This window comes from Panthera leo, chromosome A3 (assembly GCF_018350215.1).
Source record: "Panthera leo isolate Ple1 chromosome A3, P.leo_Ple1_pat1.1, whole genome shotgun sequence".
In the NCBI taxonomy this organism is placed as follows: Eukaryota; Metazoa; Chordata; class Mammalia; order Carnivora; family Felidae; genus Panthera; species Panthera leo.
This window is the reverse complement of record NC_056681.1, coordinates 113,651,685-113,665,141: the sequence shown is the minus strand read 5'-3', so window position 1 is coordinate 113,665,141 and position 13,457 is coordinate 113,651,685. Positions and strand designations below refer to the sequence as shown.

The 13,457-nt window shown below is 37.9% G+C and overlaps 1 protein-coding gene across 9 annotated transcripts in view; it reads left to right on the top strand.

The window, feature by feature from the left end:
* BIRC6 (baculoviral IAP repeat containing 6) overlaps positions 1-13,457 on the top strand; it is a 224,370-nt gene that overhangs the window by 21,184 nt on the left and 189,729 nt on the right. For all 9 annotated transcript variants that reach the window (XR_006200904.1, XM_042933289.1, XM_042933288.1 and 6 more), the window contains exons 2-3: positions 5,875-6,056; positions 8,730-8,867. Coding sequence is in view for 8 of the 9 variants with exons in the window: in XM_042933289.1 (XP_042789223.1) it covers positions 5,875-6,056; positions 8,730-8,867 (320 nt within the window). In the remaining variant the exon portion in view is untranslated. The remainder of the gene's footprint in view (positions 1-5,874; positions 6,057-8,729; positions 8,868-13,457) is intronic.

The window sequence follows — 13,457 nt, the reverse complement described above, 5'->3', positions numbered from 1 at the left end:
GCCCGACATGGGGCTCGAACCCACTAACTGTGAGAACATGACCTGAGCTGAAGTTGGACACTCAACTGACTGAGCCACCTAGGTGTGCTCCAATTGTCAAAAATATTTTAGGGACCCCTGGGTGGCTCAGTTGGTTAATCGTCTGACTTCAGCTCAGGTCATGATCTCATGGTTTGTGGGTTTGAGCGCTGTATCATGCTCTGTGCTGACAGCTCGGAGCCTGGATCCTGCTTCGGATTCTGTGTCTTCTGTCTCTGCTCCTCCCCTGCTTGCACTCTTTGTGTGTGTCTCTCAAAAATAAATAAACGTTAAAAATATTTAAAAAATATTTTAAAGAACTGAGACAAAAAACCACTGGTTATATATACCCAGATACTTACCATTTCTTTTTTTCTCTTAAGTGTATTTTGAGAGAGAGAGAGAGAGAGAGAGACAGACAGACCTGGCGTGAGTGGAGGAGGGGCAGAGAGAGAGGGAGAGATAGTATCTCTGTGCTATGAGCACAGAGCCTAACATGGGGCTTGATCTCATGAATTGTGAGATCATGACCTGAGCCAAAATCGTGAGTCAGATGCTTCACTAACTGAGCCACCTTGGTGTCCTGATAGTTACCATTTCTGTTGGTATTCCCTCATTTCTGATACTCTTAAGTTTTCTTCTGAAATGATTTTTCTTTTATTTGATTAACTTCTTTTACAGTTCTTTTTGAGTAGCTTTGCTGGCAAAATTTCTCTTTAGTATTCCTTCATTGAAGAATGCATTTCACCTTTCTTCTTCTTCTTTTTTTTTTTTTTTTTTAACCTTTATTCTTGGTGGATATTTTTGTTGATATGGAATTTTTTTTTCCCTAGTACTTAAAAAATGGTCCACTTCCTAATGAACCCTGTGGTTTTTAATGGTAAATATATTACTTCCATGCAAATAATGTGTCCTTTTTCTCTGGTTGCTTTCAAGATTTTTCTTTGTTAGTTTTCAGCAGTTTATTGTGTTTGACTGTGAATTTTAACTTGTTTTTTTGTGAAGTTTCCCCTGCCCGAAAAGAATATCTGCACTAATGCAAGGCATTGGAGTCAATTTTAGAGGTCTGCAAACCCTTATAGCTCTTGGGCTGTCTCCTAATTTTGTAAATAAAGTGTTACTGGAACACATCTACACCCATTTATTTACATGTTGGCTATGGCTGCTTTTGCACTAAGGGGCAGAGGTGAGTAATTGTGAGAGAGACCCTATGTCTTGTGAACCCTGAAATATTTACTAATCTGACCCTTTTCACAAGAAGTTTACTGATCTCTGGTGTAGATGGAGGAATTTGAGTTTTTCCTGTATTAAAATTTCCTACTTGAATTTTTTTTTTTAACTTAGGCTTAAAAGTCATTTTACAAGTAGCTTCTATACAGAATTCTAAAAAGATGCAGTATGTGGTGTGGGGTATGTGTCAGTGTTTTTTCCTTCTTTTTAAAAACCAAAAATGGGGTTGCCTATGTGGCTCAGTCACTTGAGCATCCAACTTTTGATTTTGGCCCAGGTCATGATCCCAGCATTCTGAGATTGAGCCCAGTGTTGGGCTCCGTGTTGAGTGTGTACCTTGCTTAAGATTCTCTCTCTCTCCCTCTGCCCCTCTTCCCTGCTGTTTCTCTCTCAAATAAAAAATAAATAAAAACCAACAATGACTTTCTAGCCAATTTTTTTGAAAACATAACAACCATTAGTTAAGCAATTTGAGTAATTTATTTGAGTAATTTATTTTCACATATTTTAAACTCATAGGGTAAATGAAATAAATGGTTTATGCCAAAATGGGATTTAAGGTTTTTTGTTTTTTTTTTAATGTTTATTTATCTTGAGAGAGAGAGAGAGAGAGAGAGAGAGAGAGAGAGAGAGAGAGATCCCAAGTGGGTTCCACGTTTAGCAGCAGAGAGCCCAATATGGGGCTCGAACTTATGAACCGTGGGATCATGACCTGAGCTGATGTTAGATGTTTAACCCACTGAGCCACCCAGGTGCCCTGGGATTTTTTTAAAGGTAGTCTTGGGAGATACAATTTACAAATTGTTGTAAGTTTATCAGTGTTATTGGTAACAAAATATATTGAGTGTTGAATAGTAGTGCTGGTAAAATCATTAACTGGAGCAACATGAATAAAAGTATAACTCAAGACATGATACTTGACAGGACTTTGAAAACATGTTTTCTCACTGAATGACACAATCAAGCTCAGGTATAGGTTTCTTGGTTTCTTCATCTCTTTTATGGACCTTCCTGTGCTTAAAATTGTTATAACCAAAAATAAATGTTGAATTTACCTTGTGAAACCTGTCCTCATTTTTGTTGTTGTTGTGCAAATGCTCAGTTTTGGGTCAGGCTTAAATTTACATGGATTTCATTTTTAACTGAAACTAGAGAATTTCTGTCCTTTGTCTTGTTGCTTGCTCAATAAAAGACTTGTTCAAACATGTAAGAAGTTGAAAAGTTCCACAAAGTATTCTTTTGTCCATTGCAAGATATTTTTCTTTCACAGGAATCTAGGACTTTTTTAAAAAAAAAGATTTTATTTTTTGGGGGGCACCTGGGTGGCTCAGTCAGTTAAGTGTCCGACTTTGGCTCAGGTCATGATCTCACCGTTCGTGAGTTCGAGCCCCGTTTCGCACTCTGCTGACAGCTCAGAGCTTGGAGCCTGTTTCAGATTCTGTGTCTCCCTCTCTTTCTGCCCCTTTCCTCCCCTGCTCTATCTCCTTCAAAAATAAATAAACATTAGAAATTTAGAAAAGTAAATAGAAGATTTTATTTAAAAATTTTTTTAAATGTTTATTTTTGAGAGAACACAAGTCAGGGAGGGGCAGAGAGAGGGGGACAGGAGATCTGAAGCAGGCTCCATGCTGATGGCAGCCAGCTCGATGTGGGACTTGAGCTCACAACCCCAAGATCAAGAGTTGCATGCTCTACTGATTGACCACCGGTGCACCCCATCTAAGACTTTTCTAGGGGGAGATCAGTAAATCTCATCTTGAGCATGCTGTCAGACTACATTAACAAAGCTCTTCCTCTCAAAAGTAAAGTCTTCAGGTTGAGTAAAAGATTGAGAGAAAGGGTCCTTAGTGGGTTCAGTAATCTTCCCTCAAAATTCATGTCTACGTGAATCCGTAGACTGTGATTGTATTTGGAAATAGGACCTTTACAGATGTAATTAAGATGAGGTCTATAAGCTAGGAGATCCTTCAATGGAGTATGGCTGATAATACCCTCTACTTTCTTCCCTCTGTGCAATAGAGCCTTCACTGCTTACGTATGGCTTTCCCTAGCTAAGGTCAGAAACTGGCAACGAACTCATCTGAATGAACATAGTCCTGTTCCATGCTGCTATACTGGCCTGAAGAAATTGTCAACAAGACTGCTTAGTAACTGTGCATGACTGAGTGCTAGTATTGGATAATATAAGAAGTTCAAAAAACAGTGCTGACTTTTTTTTAGCCAAGATCTGGTGAGGAATCTCCAGTGACATTCTATCGTATTCTCTAGGGTTGTGTGGAAGCCCATTTGGAAACTCTGGTATAGAGTCTTACTCACATTTTATACCTCTCTGGAGAAATTTTAACAAAATTATAATTTTTATGAATTGTCACTTAAGTGCACATCTCTAAAACAGTAAAGCAGAATTTGCAGTTTGTTTTACAAAATTTTATAGTTATGTGTGGGGGCAGGGCACATATGGGAAATGTAAGTACCTTCCTTTGCTAGAAACCTAAAATTGCTTTAAAAAAAAGAATAGTTTTAAAAAATATGGTTAGGATGCCTGGGTGGCTCAGTTGGTTAAGCATTGACTTCGGCTCAGGTCATGATCTCGTGGTTTGTGGGTTCAAGCCCTGCGTCGGGCTTTGTGCTGACAGCTCAGAGCCTGGAGCCTGTTTCGGATTCTGTGTCTCCCTGTCTCTTTCTGCATCTCCCCTGCTCTCTCTCTCTCTCTCTCTCTCTCTCTCTCTGTCTCTCAAAAATAAATAAGCATTATTTATTATTTATAAAAAATATTATTGTTAATGAGTTTTGGAGATTTGAAATGATCTTTGCAAGTTCTCACCCAATTTTACTCTGAGTTTCTATAATTTGTGTTTCTTTCCATTTTACCTAGATACCAGAATCGCTAGGTACATATTCCTGTTTTATTGTATTACAGAGATTATTATCCTGTATGCTAACATGTATTTCAAACCTCTGTTTCTGAGACTGAACTATAGAAATTTTTGTCTTGTTTTATGTAGGTAATGAGTTAGTTCCTAATCAGTTTTGTAATGCCTCCAAGCTGTCTGTTAGAGTCCAAAAGAGCTATAACAATCTGGGATTAAGAATGTCAACCCAATATTCATTGATCATGACATGCTTTATAGTTGTTCTGGAGATTGAGGACTAGGACCCTGATTTATTTCCATTTTTCTGCTTTTGTATCATTAGGCAGTAGCAGTGCTAGTTTCTGGGATGTTCTGTAGAGTTGTGGTGGGAGTTTAGGATGAGATATACTGGCAGGATTACTTGCCCACAGGGAAATATCTTCTCTCTTGGAATAAAAATTTCACAATTGATCATTCTTCAAAGTCTTTTTTACAGAAACTCTATTTGTAGCAGAAACACTTAATATTAATCTAATAAGTCTATGAATTTAAGTGTAGAAACTGATGTTATCTTCAAAAAAATTTATTTGGTATTATATTCAAAGCTTCGTGCCCATCTGTCCTGTCTTTTGTAAGTCTTCTTGAAATTCCACTGTAACTTATTCTGAGAAATTTTATGGTTCATTTATTTACTGACTTTCTCCATTAAAATACCCTTCTGATACTGATTCAGCAGAAATTTCAGAAAACATCGATCTTCAACGGTAGTTGATGGTGTTTTCTCGGTGAGGATTGAACTAGAGGCTTTACTAGTTCTGTTAACCTGGGTTATAGTTTTCCATAATTTTATCTCATCTATAAAAGACCTCAAAAACTTCTGTGGTAATTACCTAGAAACTGTCCATGCTGACTTTATGCTTATTGAATTTTGCACAAAATGACAAATACTGAATTTTTAAAAATTTTGTTCTGAACACTTTATGAAATAGTATAGTACAAAGAACTTCCCTGTACATTTCACCCTGTTCTACCAATTTTAATTTTAAATACTTCACCACATTTGCTTGTCATTTCCGCACATATATACATACTTTTGCTCTGTTGAGAATACGTTGCATATATCATGCCCCTTTACCCTTTACTATTTCTAGGTTTATTTGTTTTCTTTTTTTTTTTTTTTAAGTTTTATTTACTTAATTAATCTCTGTACCCAGCGTGGGGCTTGAACTCATGACCCCGAGATCATGAGTCTCCTGCTCTTCCAACTGAGCCAGCCAGGAGCCCCTGTTTATTTCTAAGAACAATTATATTCTCCATAGTTGTCAAGTTCTGATAATTTCATATTGATACTTTTATCTAAGCTATAGTACATATTGCAAGTTTATCAGTTGTTCTAATAATGTCCTTTAGAGCAATCTTTTTCCATTCCAGGATTAAATACTGTATTTAGCTTCCATTTAAACATGTATTTTTTTTTTTTTTTTTTTTTAATTTTTTTTTTCAACGTTTTTTATTTATTTTTGGGACAGAGAGAGACAGAGCATGAACGGGGGAGGGGCAGAGAGAGAGGGAGACACAGAATCGGAAACAGGCTCCAGGCTCCGAGCCATCAGCCCAGAGCCTGACGCGGGGCTCGAACTCACGGACCGCGAGATCGTGACCTGGCTGAAGTCGGACGCTTAACCGACTGCGCCACCCAGGCGCCCCTAAACATGTATTTTTAATGGACTATTGGCCTTTAAACCTAAGTGTTGAATTTTTGTTCTTTTGACAGCTAAACCAGGTGGACAGGTGAAATGTCAGTATATATCTGCGGTGGATAAAGTTATATTTGTGGATGATTATGCAGTAGGGTGTAGGAAGGACCTTAATGGAATCTTGTTGTTAGACACTGCTCTGCAAACTCCAGTTTCAAAGCAGGATGATGTGGTTCAGCTTGAATTACCTGTTACAGAGGTAAGTTGAAATAAGTATCAGTGTACTTTTCTACTTAATATAATTTCAGACCTGTTACTTGTTAAATGGAATTAGGTTGTCCTTTGACAACATTATATATGTACCCCTTCTTGTACATATAGAATAAAGAATTGACTTCTAGATCACAAGTTTGTTTAATTCCTCTGTGTAATTAATTGACATTTATTGAAGTATTTAAGTGTAAACCGTACAGGTTAAATTGTGATAGAGATCCCAAAATACAGTGACTTAAGCAATATCTTTTTTTTTTTTTTTTTTTTTTTTTTTTTCAGTAACAGTGCAGGGCTAAGGGTAGGGGTAACTTTACTTTCCTCAACAGTTAGCTTCCATCTCCTGAGTCCAAGACAGCTGCTCCCAGTCTCATTAGTATTTCCCAGTCATAGCGAAAGGAAGGGCAAAAGGCCAGGGGAGCACTCAGGGAAGGGGTGTGACCCCTCCCTCCTTCTCTCCCTTTGTTTCTACTTTTTCTCCCCTCCTTCCCTTCCATTTTCCCTCTCTCCTTCATTCCTTCTTGATCTCTTTCATAACCTCTCTCATATACATCCTTTTCATGCTCATCTCCTTGGCCAGAATTTAGTCACATGGTCACATCAAGCTGAGAAGACTGAGAAAGAAGAGGTAGTTCTTTATTTTTTTAAAAATATAAAAGAAAGGAGTTATCTTTGCTATGTATCATGTCTCTTAACAATCCCAGTTTAAAATTTTACCTCTGTGTATTTTTCTGTAGTGTTACATATTCATTACTTAATTTGTAAGTCCACCTTAATTTAAATTATTTTGTGTGTGCATTGATGTTCATGTAATTTAAAAGTACATTTTTCAAAGTTACTGGATTAAATCATCTTAAGTAGAATATAAAAGATTATAATGCTGTGTTCCGTAATAAAGTAAGGTACCATTTTTGTCTTCATACCAATTTGTTAATTATGAAGTGTTTTGCATTTGGTGGATTGATATGATTAGTTGATAAAACGAGTTTATAAAAATAGCATATTTTCCATTTTTAGGACATGAAAAGTATCAGTGTGTAAAAATAAAGTGCAGTATAAATGTTTTTATTCTCTTTTTGGAAGGCTATTAAAAAAAGATACTGATATATATATATATCAACTTAGATTTCATATTTAGTGTTATATCACAGTTATCAGTTATATGTTAATATTGAAAGAATGTTGCTGGAAGTCTGAATTCTAAAAAGAGAGTAGTCCTCCTTTTGTCATCAGAATATCTGGATCTGGGGTCTTGTCTAAAATTTTTGGACAGATGGGGCACTTGGATAAGCCAACTGTGGCTCAGTTGGATAAGCATCCAACCTGGTTTCACCTTGGCTCATGATCTCACCGTTTGTGAGTTTGAGTCCTACATGGGGCTCTGCGTTGAAAGTGTGGAGCCTGCTTGGGATTGTCTCTCTCTCTCTCTGCCTCTTCCCCACTTGGTCTCTCTCTCTCTCTCTCTCTGTGCCAAACTTAAAAAATAAATAAATACAGTTTTTGGACAGAGAATTAGTTTTAGTTGTATTGAACATTTTTTCATCTTAATTTGAGGAATTTATACTAGATGATGACTTAAGGCTGATATCTTAATAAAGGATATAATACAATGAAAGATGGTATCAAACTGTTCAGGTTTTAAAAAGAACTATAGGATTACAATAAAATATTGGAATGTTTATAATGAAATAGATCCTCAAGTCAGTATTTTTCATTCTCTACTGACTGAAATATTAGGTATTTACCACCTTCTTCCCCTTGTTGACCTTTAACATCCACTTGCTGATTTCTCTCTATTTACCTAAATAATTACAACTGTGTTGTTCACATAATATTGTTTGTAGACCTTCCACCATCCCAGGCATCCTTTACTGTACCACATTAGTTTGTCACTGTCTTCACTGGAGTATGGGGTCCTAGGTTTGGTTAGATCAGTGTGGATGTATTCTTTTCCATATGTTGACCACGCATTTCTGTTAAGATAGTTCATTTTGAATATGTGGGTAACAATACAGAGGGCTCTTTTATATTACCTGATGACTTAGTGAATGCCCCTGTTATGGTTTTGCTTACTTTGAGTATTTAAAACTCATTGAAAGATTTTACATTTATCTCTTTAAAATTTTATCTTTCATTTTATTTTTAAATGTTTATTTTTGAGAGAGAGAGACAGACAGACAGAGGCAGGCAGAGAGAGAGGGAGACAGAGGATCCGAAGTGGGCTTGGCATGAACAGCACAGAGCCTGTTGCAGGGCTCAAACTCACGAACTGAGATCATGACCTGAGCTGAAGTTGGTGCCCAACTGACAGAACCATTCATTCAGGCGCCCCTACCTTTCATTTTTGAGCATGGTGTCAGTTTGTCCAGTTTTTTTTTTTTTTATTATTATTATCTTGCTGTGGTTTATTAATAGCTCCCATGTATTGAAGCTTTATTCTGTGATACTACACTGAATACATTGCTTTATCTCATTTAATTTTTAACAGCTCTTCAAATCAATATATGGTTAAGTTTGTTTAAAAAAGTAAAAGCAGTATGGTACTTGTTAGAATCATTACAAATTAAAATATTTGAATAAGGATCTGAGTGTAACATTTTTTTGTTGTGTTTAATTTTCTGTGTTCATCTTTTTTTTTTTTTTTTTTTTTTTTTAAATTTAGGCACAGCAGCTCTTATCAGCATGTTTAGAAAAGGTAGATATTTCTAGTACGGAGGGTTATGATTTGTTCATCACACAGCTCAAAGATGGTTTAAAAAATACATCCCATGAGACTGCAGCAAACCATAAAGTTGCTAAGGTAAGAGGTTAAAACAAAATTACCTTGTTTGGGATTATTTCACACCTCCATACTTTTGCCTTTCTCTGTCTTTCCCATACTCTCCATCTCCCCTTGAAAATATTCCAGTTCTAGATTTTTCCTCACCTTTAGGGAAAAAAATGTGTTTATAAGTCACCTCAAGTTGAAACTTTTTACTGAGGTTTAACTTCAGGTTATGGGAACTGTTTTGCTTAACTTTGTTCCTAAAGCTTCTGTGCTTGGTGGCTCTATGTTGGTTGAGAGGCTTAAAGAGAGCTCCTTGTCAGGTGATGAGCTTCAGTGAGAAATGGAATATGTATTTGAAAATGGGGGCCATTTGGGTTTTTGTTGAAATAATCTTGGGGTGATGTGACTAGTATGTCTGTGCCAGATGATGCATTGAATTAAATCCTTGGGTATATTTTACTGATTTTTCTTTTTTGTCTAAGTTATAAATGCGATACATATAAAATTTCTGTACCAAAGAATGTAAGGTAGAAAGTAAAAACCGTTTTCCTAAAAATAATTTTTGTGCTTATAAATACCTTTTTTCTCAAGTACAGTTGTAACTATACAGAAATGTCGTGATGTACTGTCATCTGTTGGGGCTGCGTAACCATACCACTAGCTGGGTAGCATATATACAACAGAAATTTATTGCCCACAGTTCTGAAGGCAGGGAAGTGCAAGATCAAGGTGGCAGCATGGTTGCCTTCTGATGAAGTTCTTCTTGGTTCATACTTGGCTCCTTCTCACTGTGTCCTGACATGCTGGAAAGATCAGGGGCTCCTTCTGGAGCCTCTTTTATAAAGGCATTAATCCCATTAATGAGGGCTCTAGTCTCATGACTTAAGTACCTCCCAAAGGCCTTACCAGTACTGATACCATCCACCACCTTTGGGGGTTAGGATTTCAACAGATGAATTTTGCTGAGGGAAACACACATTCAGACTGTAGCATGTATCTTGCTTTTTTTTTTTTTTTTTAATTTTTTTTTAACGTTTATTTATTTTTGAGACAGAGAGAGGCAGAGCATGAACGGGGGAGGGGCAGAGAGAGAGGGAGACACAGAATCCGAAGCAGGCTCCAGGCTCTGAGCCATCAGCCCAGAGCCCGACGCGGGGCTCGAACTCACGGACTGTGAGATTGTGACCTGAATTGAAGTCGGACGCTTAACCGACTGAGCCACCCAGGCGCCCCTGTATCTTGCTTTTTAAATTTAAGAATGTATCTTGAGTATCTTTGATATTAATTGTCAGATCAGCTGTATCCTTCCTGATACTGAGTTTTTAATATAGATTTACAATGATACATTAACTTTTATTCCATTGATGAGACATTTAGTAAAATAGAAACCATACTATGCATTTCAACAGAGAGAATCTATCATAAAGAATTGATTTTAACCTGTGTTTGGAAATTGAAAAAGTGAAATGGAAACCGTGAGTAAACACACAGATAGTAACTACGGGAAGCAGCTCTCACCTTGGTCTGGAGGAACAAGAAATGAGGGTTGTCAGCACATACAGGCTTAGAGAATAGGCCCTATGGGTCTGGGACTCAGACTTCTCAGGAGGAGCTGCTGCCCAGCTGGTACCTCAGGAGTTTGGGGATTGGAGTTTGTGGAGCTGAGACACAGATCTCTGAAGAGAGGTGCAGCTTGGCTGGTGTTACTGCTTCTGAGGAGCTCTGTGAGACTGGTTCTGGGAATGCTGAATAAACAAAACAAAATGCTGGAGACTGTAAGAATCAACTGCTGCCACCAGGTCCTGTGCTGAAACAGCGTTGACAGTAGTGACAAGGAATAGCAAGGGGAAGTCGTCCGCCCCCCCCCCCCCCCCCCCCCATCGTGCTTTCGAGTTTCCATCCTGTGTTCCTTGTGTCAGAACCTGACAGACAGGAAACCGGCTGGCAAAGAAGAAATGCAGTTTGCAGAGTCCTAGCCCTAGCATGATAGGGAAGAGAAATAAAGGGTCCATTTGGAGCTGAGAGATCATAGTTTGATAATTGGCACAGCGTACCCTTTGACTGTTCACCATCTCCATACACACTTTCTGTACATACCTGAACCTTTAATACTGATACAACAAGAATATGATGCTTTTACTTTTTATAAATGAAGATTCCCTCTCCCTGTCCCCAGAAATGAGAGACACAAAGTTCCAAAAATATTTTACGTATCCCTAGGTGATAGTAACTACTAAAATTTAGTTATGTTTAGGTCTCAACCGTATAGTGACACTAATACAATGTGTATAATTTGTCAGTTTCCTCAGGAGTAGATGTTTTTTGATGAGCATTTGTGTATTTCATAAATATTTTCACATTCTATGTTTATTTTGAGAGGTCTGTACATAGACCTTTACCCTTGGCTACAATCCTGATGTTTCCAAATGCCTGACCATCCAGCCAAAACATTAGCTACTGTCCATTAATCAGTGAGGATCTTTACTTATGGGCAGTACTCAATCCAGACAAAGAGAACAGCCAATATACTGGTTGAAGTCCTGCCCACTGAGAAGATTTACCTTCACTACTATCCTGATTGAGGTTGTGATGTTGTAGCTATCACTTTAGGGTGGTACAGATGTGCAGAACCATCTGTAAATCAGAGCCAAAGTTTTTCTTCCACGTTTACCTTCTATGTAGTTCTCTGTGAAGCCATCAATGCTGAATGAGAAGGCGGGATTATAACAAGAGTAGGTACTGAAGAAGTCTGAGTTACTTGCTTTATTCACCTTGTCCAAAACTGGCCTTTTGGACTTTCTCAAGACTGATTTATAAATCACCTAATGAAGGAAACTTGTATTTTGTGCCCAGTTTTATGGTTTGGTGTATAACATCTATATAACATATAACATCTAGTTTGTGTTGGGCAGCTCTGATCGCACAGACACATATTTCATGGATTGGTATTAATTTCTGTCAGGACTGGGAAGCCAGAAACTGTTCTCAAAAGAACAGTTATTTACAGAAGAGGGCATGGCTTTACCCTAATGTTTGTGCTGGTAGTTGTTCCAGTGTAGCTTGTCAGATAGGCCTTTCAGGATCTTCACTTGCCACACACACTTCTCATGTCATTGAATGTGTTCACTGGTACAGATGGCAGAATATCTCGTGATTCAGCCAGGACCTGCTACAGAGCTTCTTGTTCTGTGCCTCATGTATTCTTTGAAAATTGATAGAGTGGCACACTCACATATACTGAATATTGGGTCCAGAATCCAGTTAGGCCTACCAAGCATTGTGCCTCTTTTTCAGTATTTGCTTCTGTAAGTTGAAGCAACTTGTCTTTCACCTTGGAAGGACTATCCTGACATGCTCAGTCCACTGTACCTCCAGAAACTTCACAGAAGCTGTAGGACTCTGAGTTTTTCTGGGTATTATTGATCCTCTGTGGCTTGCGTGTGTCTTACTAAGGCATGTAAGTTCCTTGCTACTTTCTCCTCATCCAGACCAATCACCGTCATGCTATAGTGTGTTACAGCATGATGTAGTAGACCAGTGTGGTGGTCTGCAGGATGTTAAGTTCATCAAGATTTCTGCAGATCAGATACGCTAAAGAGCATGAGATACAGTCCCAGGGTAAGACTGAAGCTTGGGTGTTACTGCCATATAAAAGCAGTTTACTTTTGGATGGTCCTTAAAAATTGGTATAAAGAAAGAGTATTTCACAAAACTGTAACTGCCTACCAGATATCAAGGGATTTGTTGACTTCTCCAGTAAAGATACGTCATCTGGAACAGCAGCTGCAATTGAAGTCACCTGATAGTTTATAATCCACAGTTTTTCTTTCCGATCCATTTACATTTTGCATTGGCCAAACAGGCCAATTAATGAAGGTGAGATAAATGAAAATGAAGTTAAATGAAGGTGAGATAGTTTGAATTCCCCTGTATCTATCAGGTCTCTTAAAGTGGCATTAATCTCAGAGATTTCCTCAAGAATGTGGTATTGTTCTGGTTTAGTAGCTTTCTAGAGAATGGAAGTTCTAGGTGCTTCCGCTTGGCCTTTGTTCCTTTACTACTTTTTAGAGAGGACCAGAGAAACAATGTGGAAATTTTTCTAGTTGTCTGTTTTATATCTCTTCCTATTATGCATTTGGTAATGGGACAAATAACTACAACACAGGTACGGGGATCCACAGAGCTCACTGAGACAACTTTGGGAAAAAACTCCATTAATCACTTGACCACCACAAATCCCCACTTTCACTAGTGGACCACAGTGATGTTTTAAATTAGTTCAGTGCTACTGCTTTGTAGTGCCTGAAAGATCATAATATTTTCTATTTCCTCATGGACAGTGACTGTAGTGAATGTCGTCTACAGGTGCTTTTGGGGAAGGCTTGAAGTATGATTTACAGTGAAGTGGGGCAATATTGTAGTATCCTTTCTCAAGGGGATTCAAGCAAGAGGCTCTGGACCTATGAATGGGTTAGTTCTAGAAACAAAGTAAGAGGCTTTCAATTTCTTTCTGTCTCTCTTTTTAGCAAGATAAGTCGTGTCTCTATCCACAAGTTTTTCTAGTTAGATAAGTAATAATTTAGTAGGCTGCCTAGAATGTACTAGACACCGTGGAAACCATAG